General features: G+C 39.8%; 2 protein-coding genes across 5 annotated transcripts in view; one reads left to right on the top strand and one right to left on the bottom strand.

The window, feature by feature from the left end:
• The window catches only part of LOC102206613 (phosphatase and actin regulator 1-like), a 50,724-nt gene extending 42,324 nt beyond the window's left edge, over positions 1-8,400 (bottom strand). The window contains exon 1 of the mRNA XM_005721405.2: positions 8,183-8,400. Within this exon, the coding sequence (XP_005721462.1) occupies positions 8,183-8,294 (112 nt within the window). The 5' untranslated portion in view covers positions 8,295-8,400. The remainder of the gene's footprint in view (positions 1-8,182) is intronic.
• A 460-nt stretch (positions 8,401-8,860) lies between these two features.
• LOC102205748 (NAD-dependent protein deacylase sirtuin-5, mitochondrial-like) lies at positions 8,861-14,259 on the top strand. Of its 4 annotated transcripts, XM_005721400.1 has the most exons (10): positions 9,009-9,159; positions 9,285-9,309; positions 10,089-10,193; positions 10,506-10,639; positions 10,839-11,064; positions 11,733-11,820; positions 11,928-11,981; positions 12,768-12,891; positions 13,049-13,164; positions 13,279-14,259. In XM_005721400.1, coding segments are annotated over exons 2-10 (921 nt in total). In that variant the 5' UTR covers positions 9,009-9,159; positions 9,285-9,308; the 3' UTR covers positions 13,352-14,259. The 4 variants fall into 4 exon arrangements, with proteins under 4 accessions (XP_005721459.1, XP_005721458.1, XP_005721457.1 ...); XM_005721402.1 differs by lacking the exons at positions 9,009-9,159; positions 9,285-9,309 and adding an exon at positions 8,861-8,942; XM_005721401.2 differs by lacking the exons at positions 9,009-9,159; positions 9,285-9,309 and adding an exon at positions 8,874-9,001.
• Positions 14,260-15,820: the final 1,561 nt, after the last annotated feature.

Below are 15,820 nucleotides of genomic sequence, written 5' to 3'. Positions count from 1 at the left end.
GTGGATGACTGGATATGTAAAGCGCTTTGGTGTCCTTAGGGACTAGTAAAGCGCTATATAAATACAGGCCATTTACCATTTAATAAAGCTAGCAGAAAGGAAAAGGACAGAGTACCTCATATTTCACTACCAGCACAGAGTCTTTTGTAATACAGTTTGATTATATTTGTAAAAAACATCACAGTATTTGAGAGCAGGTTAGTGGAAACTGAAACAGAAGAAATTCCACAAAATCAAAGCAATCCCCAATGAGCTCTGCAGTAATTAGTGGCAGGCAGACTGTGCCACTCCTCTTGGATGTTCTTGCTGTCTGTGTCTGCAGACGCTCTGAGTTTTCTCTGACTAAGTCTTTCATCTGTCATTCTCTCAGAGAGCAGCGCACTACAGAGGGGGCGCTCAGCTAAAGAGCTTTGGTCCCCTCTGGCCTCTTCTGGCTCTGATAAAGTTAAGACGAATATCATTTAGTTTCAGGCACCGGTAGCTCAGTAATATAAAAAAAACTTCACATCAAGAATTTTCCTGATTGCTGATGACCTACTGAATGACCGCTGCCACATATTTTCAAAGTTTAAGGTGTAACGCACTACAGTGGTGCCTGCATTATGAATGGCTGAGTGACAGGACAATATCTTTAATTAATCATAGTGACTCTGAATGTCCCAACAGAGGGATAACAGCAACAGTGAAAGGGAGGATTTTGCAAAATGGTACAGAGAGCTGGCATGATGTATGGTTTGGAGATGGTGGTGCTAACCAAATTGCAGGTGGTCGAGCTGAAGATGTTACTTTGGAGAAAAGTTTAGAGAGGCAAGGCTGAGATGGTTTGTGCAGAGGGAGGATATACTAGTAGTGGATATACTGGACAAAGGTTGTTGAAGGTGAGTTGTTGAGAGTTACCAGGCAGGAGGGAAAGAGGAAGACCACATAGGAGATTCATGGATTTAGTGAAGGAGAGGGTTAGTGCGGAAGAATAGGAAACTAGGGACAAGGTGAGATGGTGGCAGAGGAGCTAGAAGAACAACTACAGTATGGATGAAAAACCCACCACTGTGTTTCATATTTTTTTAAGCACTGATAAAAGCAGTCTATATTAAATTAATATAAACGCTTCTGTAAAAGTGTAATGTTCTTGTACTTGAATGTTCTAAAGCTCACATGTTGAGAATTAGTATGTGATTATACTGTAGCTATTTGTTGTTAATAAACAAAGAATAAAAATGATGCAGTCTATGTTCTGCTTTGAGGCATTTATTCATGGTGTCACTTGAATTTGCTCTGCCGGGAGAGAATGAGGTGGTACAGTACCCATCTTGATGTTAACGCTAGAAATTGCCAATGAACCTAACCCTTTAAAGCCAAGTGTATCATATTTGATTCATGACATTTTGTGAGTTTTTGTCTTCTACATCAGCAGCGTGATCCTCCCCCACCTGAAAAACTGAAATCAACTGCCTGATATAGCAAGTAGGATTCCAACTGAACAAACTGAAACTCATATATGCAAATTAATATTAATTTTTGTAATTAGTCAGAAGGTTCACTATACAATCCATTTTCAAAAAAAAATACTTTTAAAAAATATTTTCTTATTTCATGGATCAGGCTTTAAAGGGCTAATCAAAAAAGGAGCATTATTTAGCTATAAGAGATCCTTCTTACATTTGGGAAGTTGAAGCTGGGCTGTATATCCATATACACATATATAACTTATACAGATGTTGACAGTTGATGTTTTAAAAGAATATATTTGACTTAGAAAACAATATAATGGCAGATTGCATTACAATGGGTCAAACATTTGTTGCTGCAGTGATGTGATTCAGTTCAGTTCAATTCAATTTCCACTTTATCTCTGAGGACCGCCGGAAAAAGGAGAGAGGTAAACTGTTCTCTTAGTTAGATCGCTTAATTTCATAGAATCGCTCTGTTTTTTTAGCTTTTTTTTTTCAGATCTTAGCAGTTTATCCCGTGGGCTATTTGACGATCTGTTCAGATACTTACATAACTGCCTGGAAAATGCAGGCATGATTTACAATATTGTTTTCTTAAGGAAAACACAACACCTTTTTATTCCATTTGAATAGTTTCATTCCAAAATAAGCTCTGCACTATAACATAAAGTAACTGCTGAATATTATTTTAACAAAAATTTAAAAAATGCCTTTTTTTTTTGACTACATAACAACTAATAATCCAAAAAATTATTCCATCAATATTTTTGTTGGAATAAATATTCACCTACCGGTAGTTTAAAAATATTTGTCACAATATAGCTTAGGTTTACCATTAGAAAAAGGATGCAATCTTAAAGGAGGGCGAGTGGTGCAATGCAGCTTTGATTGAACTGAGTCCCAGGTTTGCGGCAGTGTTGAGGGGATTCTTACTCTGTGAAGACACTTACTCAGCAGAAAGATCCTAAAGGGCTGGTGCACTCTGGGAATTGCATTTGTGACACCTGTATCAAATTTCTGTCTTCATACATTCGCCTTCTCCACTTAACAGATTACACTGTATGTCTCTCAACTGGCTGACACCATCTGCTGAGAACATACATTTTACTGTCACTGCAGATAACAGGGATATCATCCACCCATCCATCTCCTGGATCCTGTGTGCAGTCTACGCTTGTGTTTTGCATTTTATTCCTTCATATGCAAAGTCATTCAATGCATGTGGCCTTACATTCTTTCAAAGCAGCATTAGAGAGTAATAGTGATTCAGACAGGGTTCTCGAGTCTAGTAATAATTGGTCCTTGGCCATGCTGCCTTTTTTATTGCAGCGGAATCCTTACCCATCTCTATCCAATGTGCATACACACTTACTATAAATAAAGCCCATAAGTACATCATCGTGCTGCGTTCTTCGGCTTGCGAGGCTTTTTGAAAAATGCGTTATTTCTCAGCTGGCATGTGGAAAGCATATCACAGCCAGAAGCCTTTTCCACACTTAAAAGTGTGACACGGAGAGGGAGAGAGATGAAAAGAAAGTGAAGAGAGAGAAAGATTGTTGAGAGAGAGAGAGAGAGCTGCAGCTTCCTGCAGGCTGTTGTAGAAGACACCTGCCTGTCTTTTAATTTTTTTTATTTTTATTTTTTCCTTGAGAGGTTGGCAGGTGTTCAGGCCAGGTGACACTGATGGTTCTCTGATGGTTCACGGAGCAGGAACATCCAGTAAGAGTTCTGGATATAGCTTTGCTATTTTCTGCTCTCATTTACCCACTCATGTATTATTCAGACCCGAGATGCTTCAGCACAAGAAGGCACATTTGCAACCAAATAGAGAAGATGGGTGCCTGTTGTTTTTTCAGTCTCTCATAAGATGGTCTAAAATGTCAGCCACGCTCTGTATGCTCGTGTTTCAGAAATTGCAATGGGGGCTATGCGATAAATCAGAAAAGACAGAGATTGAGAACTGATGTAGATTTCTTGCTGCTTATTATCCCTACTTTGTTAAACACATTTGCTAATTCCCTCTAACGTCTCTACAGACAGCTGAAGCATTTCAAATTCTACAGCCTCTGCACTTATTTCAGCCCCACTAGGTCATCAGAAATTCACTTTTCCTTTAAAAAAAAAAGGGCTGACAGCTTGAATTGATGATTGCTAATTCTGGTGGAAGTTGTCCTTGCAGTCACCTTTTACATTAAACTGGCTTAGATCTTCTTCTGTGGAAACAAATATGTATATTTAAATGCTGAAATAGCAAAAGGTAAGACAAAATAACTGCTGGCATCTTGCAAGGAAAACTACGGTTACATTTCTCCAGTCCAGTACAGACATACTGTAAAAGCTGTCATGTAAACCCAGCTGGCGAGCAGAGCTCTGCAGCAAAAATTTGCCCCGTCCCACCATGCATCTGTGTATTGATTGTACTCTTTAGGACAGCAGGCACTGCAACACGGAAAGAGAGAAGTAGAGAGCGGTGGGTGGTGAATGAGTTGAATTTGGCTTTTTTTAGCTTAATGTGGTTGCAGCACAGAAGCCAGGCTCAAACATCAAATTGTGAGACAGACAGAACGTGTCCAAGTGAAATGTTAACGCTGCTTCTCTTTGCGTCTTTCCACGTTTGGCTGTATATCTGAATTTGCAAGAATGTCTAGGATGAAAAGCCTCGGCATGCACATTGTGCACAGGCAAGACTGCAAATAAACATTAAATAAAATTTGCACAAAAGCCGAGGAAAGTATCCCAACATCTGCAGTGCAGCCAAGTCTGAGTTTATTTACATGCAAGCCAGGTATAAGAGCGGGAGCTCCAGCCTCCAGGCATCCCCACACAACATCCAGCTGTTTGCCATAACTAATATTTGTAGAGTGGGTGTGCTGAGACTATTGTGGGGTATGAAAATCTTTGAAAACTAGGTGAGGAAGCTGGACTGTGTGTTAAGTCTAGAAAAACAGAACAAACAATGTACACCCACAAAAATATCTAAAGATAATAGTGGGAATCCAAACTGCCATAAGCAGGATTTTTGTACTAAGTGTTTATGAAATGATTAGCTAGAGGCAAGCTCTGTGTGGATAACATTTCAACACATCTCAACAGTGTGACAAAGTAAGAAAAGTGAAAAATCTGTCTACTCCATAATATCAAATTGTGATTTTATCAATGTATTCTGGTATTAATACAGATTGTATCTGACAATAGAAATATGGGAATCAATTATTTTCAACAAAAGGAGAAATGAGGGACTGAGACAGAATGATAGGTTAATTGTGATGGAAAAGATGTGAGAAAATCCAAAGAAGTCTGATCAGTTAACAGAGATATTTTAGTAGAAAATCAGAAGCGCCAGCTCCTTTTAACTGGGAGACTTTCTTGTGTGAAGCAGACAGAAAACAGATGGGGCTGTAGTCGAGCAGCTGAATGATAAGCGAATAAAAAACCAACAAGGCAAGCTCTTCCAGTTAAACAATGCTGTGTCAGCTGGCAAAGCGCTAACAAAGAACTGACATGTATGCACACTTTGTCTTCACGAAAGTTTACAGTGACACGAATGCACGAGCACAAATCTCTGTTTAGTTTTTTGTTTTTTTGTTTTTTGTTAAAAACCCATAGACAGGATGCTTAGCTAAACAGTGATGATTCTCTGTCAGCTCACAGCTGCTATCCCAGACACCACGCATGTCTGTGTGTGTGTGTGTGTATGTGTGTGTGTGTCCTAATAATATAAAGCATCATGACAAGCGGTACAGACTGGGATCAGTCTTGACACATAGGTCAGCCGTCTGTCAACACCTACACCCCCTTTCGTGTTTTATCGTTGACAGCAACGCGGTAACTGATGCCTTTATGTTATTATGTCTGTGTGCAGAGCCATTTAACTGCAGGGCAAATTAGATAAGTGCTGGCTCTAAACAGGTCAGTGCAATAAAGCCATGTTTCATACGTGAACCCTAATTCCATTACAAACCCTTAGAGTACCTCTTATTTGTAAGCCTCAGCCTTATCTCTGTAAAAGTCAAAGTTACAGCAAAGACTGGGGACGCCTGATCCATGCATGGGCTAGCTAAACCTACTTTTAGTCTTAGGGGATAAAGCAAGACAAGATATGAACCTTCAGTTCATCTTCTAATGATCGCACAGATAAACCTTCCCAGATAAACTTTGCAGACATGAATGAACACAAAGCATAATAATCCCGCACAGGATTAGTGGTGTATTGATCATAATCTCATTATGCTCTCTTTCATTTATTAAAGGAAACAACAACAACAACAACAACAAAAGCCAAAACATTTGTTTTTCATTTACCATATTTTCTTTCTGTGCAGAGAACTGGGGTGTGTTTAAACCATTATAAGAGTTTAAATGCATGACAGGTAACTATTCAATGTCTTGCTGTGAACTACAGAGAGATAATTGCTTAGTACTTGCTTCACATACTTGGCAGCCCTGGTCATTTATCTTTATTAAGCACCTGGGTGCACAAGCACAAGACTTTTGGTTTCCTTGGCAATAAGCAAGCTAAATCCTGCTCCACTTCTACAGGTGGAAGTGAGTCAACAGCACTGTTGTACAATTCGCCCCCGTACCATCTTTATGCTTTGTGTGAGCTCGATGGTAGAGTAGGAAAATAAAAATGAAGCACAGAGACAACTGACAGTGTCCTGTCACTGACAACAGGCTCGTCTCCACAGGCCAAACACTCACTGGTGAAAGCAAAATAGACTCGAACTGTTTCTTTTTTCCCCTCTTTTTCATATGTCAAGAAAAACACAAGTGAGCATCCGGTGCTGCCTGGGCTCGCACTGCACACCTGGGAGCTGTCAATACAGCTGCCGTGCAATGACAAGCTGCACTGGAATCCAAGCTGTCCTGATGTGAGACTGCACATGCTCCGCTCTTCAAGCATAAAACTGCATAAAATACTCTTAACAAGCGACCATTAACTGATTTCAAGGTTTGGCTTTTCAAATAGGATATGTACTTTGTTTATCCCAAAAAGCTGGGAAATTACTTTGTTGCAGCAGCCAAAACATGTAAACCAGCCTTGAAGCAAGTATTAGAAAGGTGGGAAAAGAAAAAGCTTAATCTAACTGAAAAAAGAAAAAGTAAAGATCTGAACAAATCAAAATCTAAATATAATACAATCTAACAAAGGACTTCAGGGGTTGTGGTATGAGGCAGGAAAGATTTTCTTTATGGGAGCATTTTAGTGCTTATTTTTCTTGTAAAGGACTATGATGATGATGAGATGAGAAACACTTTATTTATCTTACATTTGGGAAACAATGATGATAATGATAATAATATGTGAATAATATGTGTAGATGATTTTCTTCCAAGCAAATTTCCTGTATTTTATGAATGTCTTACTCTTTGAGATTTGGAAGTGTTGCTCGGGGTGATGGAGGAGGAATTAAAGGTGCCACATTGGGTATTTTCACTCATTTTTGCAACCAAATGATTCATTGATGAATTACTAACACATGATTTCATAATGACGCGACACTGCTTTATCACTTTTCAAACTTCTTCTCATTAGCACAGTAATTTCATCTAAAGCCATCCTTTATAAAGATATTTGTGATATTCAGGTGAAAATATGTGCCATTATATGGTAGTTTCAAATAAAGAAAGGATCTTTTGAAAGCTACAATACATGGACATCTGGCCAACATCCAAACCTTACACACTACAGACATGGCAGCTTCAGCACCCTATACATTTTGCTGAGTGGATGATGGGTGTGATGCCAGCAAGCTGATACAGCAGGACAAGAGGAACTTCGCCAGCTTATTATATAGAAGCTTTATGAGAAAAGAAAAACAGCAGGGCATGTGATTCAATTAATGAGACCAATAAGAGAAAACCACATTTTTTGGCTGTGATACAAAACAAGCTATCAAACATCCTTCATAGTAGGCTGCTAACTGGCGTGACTGTGATGAGATCTGTCGCCGAAACAGACTGTTGGATGCAGCTTTGTAGTGTATCATAATCACACTGTAGTGCAGAAGATCTGAATCCGGTTGACTCAGTCAGCATAAAATGCCAAATCACCATGGTAACAGGGGATGCAACACACTTTGCACAGGGTGATGGAGACGGGAGACTGTTCGCCACCAGCATCATCTCGGATCAATGACAGCTGTTTATAATGCAGTGATTAGAATCCGAGAGAGAGAAATACATGCAGGACTTCGGACATCCCACCTGATTTTTTGTGCACCACAGCCAAAGCTGGGGCTACTACAGGGTCACGTTGAAGATTTTTTTTTTCATTATTATGTAACTGCGTTGAATTACAGTGGTAGCAATTACCAAACGCTGACGAAATCAAAATCCACACGGGACTGCTATTTAAAGCTATGAAATAAATAAATAAATAAAAATGTAAAAATCTGTATATTTTCTGTATTCTGGAGTTTGCAGCGGACACCATGCCTCAGCGTTAGTCTACAAAGTTGCATAACATTTCACTCACATTTCTCCCTCCCTTTCAAAAATATCTAAAGCTACCCATTAACAGATTTTGAGGATTAAATCCCACACCCCAAAAAACTGTCCTACAAATCCACACATTCTGTGGAAGCTCATTCGCATAAAAACAGGAGCGTATTTTAGACCGTAATCTCCTCACTCCACCCACATCATTGAACGACATCTGGAAAGGGGGACAGAAAAAACATCCAACAAGAAGATCTGAGAGCATGACGGCTGGATGGATGTGCTCTTACCTGTCCGCATGCTGGAGGAGAGTCGTGCTTCTATAAGATATGGTGTTTCACTCTTGGAGCGGAGTCTCCTTATCGGTCTGCGGTCTGTGCTGTTGGCTGGAGTGGTCGCCATCAATTTTCACCCAGTGTCCAGTGGAGACTGCTCTGGCCGACTGGGGGCAGATGCAGAACCACGGCCACTCTCACACGCTGGGAGGTAGCTATTGATGACGGGAAGGAGCGAGAGAGCGAGAGAGGGGGAGAGAGAGAGAGCAAATGAGAGAGAGAGAGAGAGAGATAGAGAGAGAGGCGTTGGTGGGTTATGACATGCATACACTACACAGTGCGAAGGGATATATAAAGCCATGATATGATCATTTCATTATCATTGATCAATTCAGATTTTTTCACATGTAAAAACTGAAACATATAATCTCAAATTAGAAGAGATTAGGACTTTATAGGTTACGATGTATACAATTATATTACGGTTAAATACATTTGTGCTGTATGGAAATAAATATTTTTTTCGAACCAAAATAATTACTTATAATATATCTGAAATAATCTTATTTGATAAAATCTCTATCCGTTTGTCAGAGCTTTTATTTTTTTAAGCATAAAAAGTTGAAACCACTGAATCGCTAAACCTGAGAATGAATGAATCATCTTGAATGAACTGCAATTTCGCCAACGCGCCAGCAGGTGGCGGTCACGCTCGCGAGTACTATTTACGACAGTTTGATACGTTTACGGCTGCTCACGATAATCAAGCGTACAGGTAAACAAGAAAACTCGTTGTGGCACTCTGCTCTGATAGAAGGTTTATATCGCAGCGAGGTGAGCACAACAAATGTATTGTAGCAAGTTTATTTAAAACACGCTCATATTTGTAGTATCAACAGATACATGTTCGGATGGACTGGCTACTTCCTGCTTATTTGACAGCGAGCACGATTTGATCCCTGTGGCTACTCCTCCCCCCGACTTTAAAACGGGTACATGTCGACGCAGCCGATGTTTGGAGTTTGTTAATGAGTTTGCAACTTGTTAGCTGCAGTTAACAATGCCTTCTTTTCATTAATTCATCGGCTGAAACGCTTCTTTGGGTTATTTTTGGAAGAAACGCGCGACAAAGAGCCGCAGCAGTAAGTAGTTGTAACGTGTACTCGGATTGTGCAGAATCTTTATAGCCTTTAACGCCTAGATTAGCTTAAGCACCTTTTGACAGGTTTTTTTTTTACCTTAGGCTTGACATCTCGTTAAACGTAATAGGTAGTTTATTCAGGTTAATGGGCACTCACTTTTGTCATTTTCTGTTATTTTCCGTTGGCCTCAAAGTAGGAAGAACTGGCAACCTTCTTTGGGTTTAATACGCGACATTCGCGTGTCTTATCGGGGCCTAAAAAGGCAGGCTATCTGAGTTACGTTGCAGCTGCATTCATTTACGTGCCTTTTTTGTATTTATATTTCACTGGCATATAAAGCAAGACGGGCACTGAATTTTGCATTTATTGTCCTTTCGGAAGCGCCATTTGTGTCTTGTGGCGACTGTCAGATAAATACAAGTAAAGCAAAACAATAAGTGCTGCAGCAAAGTGAGCGACTCTCATATCAACTGGATTTGTTCATCAGTTGTGACACATCACAGAGGATGTCTCACCCTGTCACACCACCCAGGACTCCCAAAGCTGCATCATACTGTTTTGTTGCTGACCTGTAATCCATGTTTACGTGGATTACACCACTTAACCACCAGCTACACATACACTTCCACTCACTGATGTGCTATGATTTAGATCAAAACCTCTTTTATACTGTGCTTAAACGGTGACTCTTACACTGTCCCTTCAAACATCTTGTGTGAGCATGCGTGAGGTTACACATTGGATTTTCAGCCTTTTTCTATCTTTATCTGGTCTTCCAGTGACAATGCTTCTCCGAAATCGAGCTGTCGTTGCTCTTGGGCTTCGAATGTGCTCCTCTCATGTGACCAAAGGACCGCTGGCTGATGCAGTGAAACACAGCTCAGGTAAAATGAACACTTGTGCATAGTACTTCATAGTACAATGTTTGAGTTACATCATTCTGTGACATATAGAACCCGAGTAAGAAGTCAGTTCATGAAAAGCAAACAACTAAATCCTGATGCGCTTAATTAAGAAGTAGGAAGTGCATCACGGTAACTGAAGAGAAGACAGGCTGCTTGATTCTATCGAAATTAAAATGATTATGTTTTTTTTCTTAACTCATCTGGGTATCATCATTATATCTGGAGGGTTTCAACGCTTGCAATTGTGCTTTCTGCTCTGATGTAAAAGTAGTTTTTATTATATTTTCCTAGACATGTCTGAATTCCATGAGGTGTTTTCCAAAGCCAAGCACATAGCCATCATAACAGGAGCTGGTGTAAGCGCAGAGAGCGGAGTACCAACCTTTCGTGGAAAGAATGAGAAGTGGAGGAAGTGGCTGTCTCAGGTAACTCATAAAGAAGCAGCACACACTTTTACATGGATGCATTTTATTTTTTCTTTTCTTATTTCATTTTTTTTTTTTTTTAGGTTGTATTTGTGTTTTCCCTTTCAGTTAAATATGCCTTTGGATTGTGCATTTTGATGGCAGCCTTCTGACCTTTAAAGTCTGTGCTTAAAACACAACCATGTGGATCTGTCCTCAGGACCTTGCAACGCCAGAGGCCTTCTCTCGCGACCCGTCTCGAGTCTGGGAGTTCTACCATTACAGAAGGGAGCTTGTGATGAACAAGAAGCCCAGCGCTGTCCATTTGGCTTTAGCAGAATGCGAGGCGCGGCTGAAGAAGCAGGGACGCTCTGTGGTCATCATCACTCAGTGCATAGATGACCTGCACTGTCAGGCTGGGTCCAAACATGTGCTCAACGTTCACGGTGTGGAGCAGAAAGTGACAACAGATACAAAATGCAAATAGCAGCTGTTTAATTTCATTACGTGCAGGATTATGTAAAAACTACCAGGAGGAATTATATGAAACTTGGTTGCAAGCTGGAGCATGACAGCATGCCTTGGCAGAGAACTGCACTGTCAGAATGGCCTTGCTGTTTTTGTGACTCACTACCTCCATGTCTAGTTTTGTGTGCTAATATTAAAAGAATTTCACTCTATAGGTATCTTCAGTTTCACACTCAGTTTTAAGTTCTGAAATTGAACAACTTTTCCAGTTTGTGTGAACAATGTACAGTCATCCTAAAACAACTTGTGTAGATATTAGTGGAAACTTTGACAGCGCTGTTGTGGTTTCGCTGGGATATGGAAAAATCTGATTCATAGTGGTTGGTCTCTCAAGCCCACAGATTTAGTCAGTAATTTAATGTCAGTGGAGAAAAGTCCAAGAAGTGTCCTGCTCAAGTGTTAAGTTGGCCTTTTAGAGGAACATTTTGACTGGCTTCTCTATTTTCATACTGTTTTGAGGGTGGCCAGAGTGCTAAAACGTTTGACTCACCTGCTAAAATCTTTCTTCTGTCTGTTCCCACGAGATGTTTTCTGTGATCCCAGCACTCTAATGTGCAACAGCTGTGTTTTCTGTGTGTAACTGCAGGCAGTCTGATGGAGACGCGCTGTATGAGTTGCGGTCATGTGTCAGTGAACAAGAGAAGCCCCATATGTGCTCCCTTAAAAAACAAAGGGTGAGTAACAGAACCTTTGAAATACCAACTCTTACACTGATCAACATAAACCTCCAGCATGGATGGATCACTCTTTAACCCACAGTCTTTGCTGTATTAATGTGCAGTGACCCTGGCCCAGATGTTCCTGATGCCCAGATTCCTGTGGATAAGCTGCCAAGGTGGGATTACTTTCATGCCATATTAATAACACTGACAGACAGATTTGCTAAGCTTTTTGTTTTGCATATACTGTAGTCGGTCAGATGCAAAATTAGTTTCCTCAAATTCTGCATTCTGCACCAGTCTAATAAGCAAACTTATTCTAATTGCATATGATTATGCAAACACTAAGCAATTGTCAGCTTGGCTGTTTATGCACTGTGTGACGTTTACATATTTTTTTTGTGTAATTCTGTGTGCCTCACCGGGAAATCTTTCTCCCCTTTCGAAAAGCATGTGCTTGTTAGAAAGGAAACAAATATCAAAAACATGGAATCCTTTTTAATAAGAAAACACAATAGCTACGAAAATGCACACTTAAGGGAAGCATGCCATCTGCATTATTGTGAAGGTTTAGGTTACCCATCATCTCCACCCACCTCCGGTGACCCTGTTGTCTCTTTGAGCTGCTGCAGGCCTGCAGGTTTTTCCTGCTGAATGAGTTTAAACTCAACTCCAATGTTCCTGTTAGTCAGGTCAGTTCTTCCACTGGGGGGCAGCAGTGCGCTATAAATACTTCAAATCCAGTTTTGCTTATAGGTGTCACTGAAAATATGGCTGAAAAGTTGCACATTGACATCTCCTGAGAAAACGGCTTATTCTTAGATTTTATCATCTTTAATTATCAAGCATTTGGCTTTTCTGGCCACATCTTTGTCAGTGTGGATAGAATTTGAAAAAGTATGAGACCATTAACATGAGGACTTTATACTGGAGTACATGAGGTTTTATACTGCTCTTTGTAGGTGTGAAGAAAGAGAGTGTAATGGTCTTCTGAGGCCCAATGTGGTGTTTTTTGGGGAGACGCTGGACTCTCACATTCTTACCAAGGTGGAAAAAGAAATTGAAACCTGTGATCTTTGTCTCGTGGTGAGTCATTTTAATTTCAATATGCACGTGTGATATATACTGTATTCTTCCTGTGTAGTATTGTCATGTAACGCAATATTTGCTATAATTACTCGACCTGTGTTTTTCCCATATAAGTTGCCACTGGAGGTCATTGTTGATTGTTGTTTTCCTATAGGTGGGAACATCTTCTATTGTTTACCCAGCAGCCATGTTTGGCCCTCGTATTGCATCCAGAGGTGTTCCAGTGGCGGAGTTTAATATACATACAACACCGAAATCAGAATATTTCATGTAAGTCAGTCAAATAACACAGTCCTCATTAAATAAGATGAAGTTAGACCACCTACACGCCCTTCAGACGTACAATTCTCACCATCTGTGTGTGTGTGTGTGTGTGTGGCACAGGTACCATTTCCAGGGTCCATGTGGAACTACACTGCCTCAAGCTTTGGCACAACATGAGTCAGAGGTTTTTTAAAAAAAACACCGGGCTGACTTTTTCAACATCAGTTAGATTCAAAAAAACAAAATAAAACCTACAAGCCAGTGCAGCCCAGACATTTCTTAGCAATACTCCAAATCTCTTTAAATCATTGTAGCTGTTAATGTGCTTTAAGGTATTTTGTAAATCATTAAGCTTCTTGACAATTTTTGAGATGAATTTCTTAATACTTGAAAATGTAGCTCACTAACTGGAATCGGATCATGATTTTTTTATGTTACATGATATCGTGTGAACTATGCAGCTTAAAAAGGAAAGGGAGAACATGCATGTAAAAATCAAAACAAAAGTCAGACATCAAAGGGTATTCTTTCATAATGGATGTTAATGAGAAGATCATTAAATGTTAGCACTGTTGTTCTCTAAAATGAAGCTGTAGATCAACATATTACTTCTGGTAAAGTGTTCCACTTTTCTCTTTCTACCGCATGAAGAGATGTACAAATCATAATATAATCTAGTGCCTTTTCAGACTGTTTACACAACCTTGACCAAATGCTTGCTTTAAGTTTCAAGTACAAATCTTTCAATGTTACAGAGATTTATTCCAGTGTACAGAGTTTGCTGTTGACCAAGGACAGAGAGGAAGTGAAAAATTCAGGTTATGCCTGTCATTTACTCTCTATGCTGGGTAATTGTGTTTATTATGACATGGGTCTTGTTATGTTACATGGATTATCCATCATGCATTTGATATCTTTTTTTATATACTTCTCAGTGTCTGTATTACAAAATGATGTGTTTCATCTCTTGGTGGGACGTGTCTAAAGAACAAAAACATCTTCTTTGTCCAAAACGATACGCACAATGTGTCATGATGTATTTCAGTAAGACTGCCAATACCTTTATTAAAGAACTCAATACAATAAAACACTAAATTGATATTTGGTGAGAGCTTATTGTGTTGATTTTAAAAAAGTCATAAATGTCTTTGGTGAATGGTAAATGGGCTGGTTGTTGTATACCTGTTTCTACTCCACTTCAGCAATGTAAAGCCTTGGTAGGTTACAGTACCGGGCATAACGAACCACTTGGCAAAGGAAAGGAAAAAAGAATCTTTTGGCACTTTGCTACTGTTGCAAAAACAGGTTTGGGGCTGCATTTCAGTCAGTGGTGTTGAAGATATTGTCAAAAATGATGAAACTAGGAACACAGAAAAATACCATTTGTATCCATTTTCCTAGCAAAATACAAGGAAGCTACTCTTGTAGAGTCCTGCATGTGCAGAAAGTGAACAGTAGATGCCAGCGTGTAGCTTTCTATCTCAGATGTTGCTTACATAGTGATGTATAATTCTGCACTGAGAGGGATACGGTGGGGGAAAAAAAGGCCTCTCAGATTCGGCTCTTAGCATGCATGAGTGAGAGGAAATGCAGATTTAAGTACCCCTAGGCCATCAGTGAACCCAGAGTTGTTACGACTGAGCTGAGCTGAGGAAACGATATCGAGCTCAATCATAATGCTGCTGAAAATGGAAACAGTTTGAAGTGGAAAGCAAGGCGACACAAGGTGGCCTCTGTTGTCCAAGCTGATTTCTTACAGGGATCTTGATAAATTGCATGTTTTAAGATTATTATTAGAATTAGTGTCTTTGTGTTACTTTTTTGTTAGCCGATTGCTAAAGTATATTTTTCCTTGTGTAGTTTTTATTTTTCCCTAACTTTCTCTTGTTCAGGCTATGACTCATTGCATCATGCAGTGTTTAACCCCATAAAGCGAAGTTAACCTGCAAACACTGGTGACTGTTTACAGAGATGCTTTAGACACCTACTTACAGAAACTATCAAACACGTCACCAAAAGAACCACCACAAAGGCTACAAAACTGTTAAAAGCTGCTGTGTAACAAAAGTCTCTTCTCGCTGCTATGTTGTGTTTTCCCCGGTTTGGAGACACTGGCCCGGTGCATGCTACTGGAAATGCTTCTCAAGTGTTTTATCTTCATTTACCGACTGGGCTAACATTGTTAAGTCATTCAATGGAAATGAGAGAGACAGAGGGTTAGGAGTCATTCAAATTAGCTTTGGAAGGTTATGTGCATTAGACAGTGTTATGTTAATATGATGACAGTCATAAAAAGAGTTATCCCAGGAGAGCGTGCGTGTATGTGTGTGTGCGAATGTAGCGGCGAGCACATGCGAACTCACACAGGTACGTAATCTATCTTTGGTGTCTCAGGGGAGGCTCTTTGGGTTGGTTCATTTCATGCACGCTGTAGTTTCAGCGCCGATTATAAATTTTTTAGCTCACACAGCATTGCAGCACCGCAAACCCAAATATAAAACCACAAACACACTGCAGCTGGCCCACATTGGTTAAAGAATAAAAACCCCCCACATCCATAATATCCTCCCTCCCTCCCACTGTGCTGCTGTTGTTCATCAATTAGCATCTAAAATCAATTAAGCATATCAACTGTATCTTATAATATATGTCATCATCACCA

This window comes from Pundamilia nyererei, unplaced genomic scaffold (genome assembly GCF_000239375.1).
Source record: "Pundamilia nyererei isolate P.nyererei 1_Seehausen unplaced genomic scaffold, PunNye1.0 scaffold00004, whole genome shotgun sequence".
NCBI classification, from domain to species: Eukaryota; Metazoa; Chordata; class Actinopteri; order Cichliformes; family Cichlidae; genus Pundamilia; species Pundamilia nyererei.
Note: the sequence above shows the minus strand (reverse complement) of the source record. Positions and strands in the feature narration are given on the sequence as shown.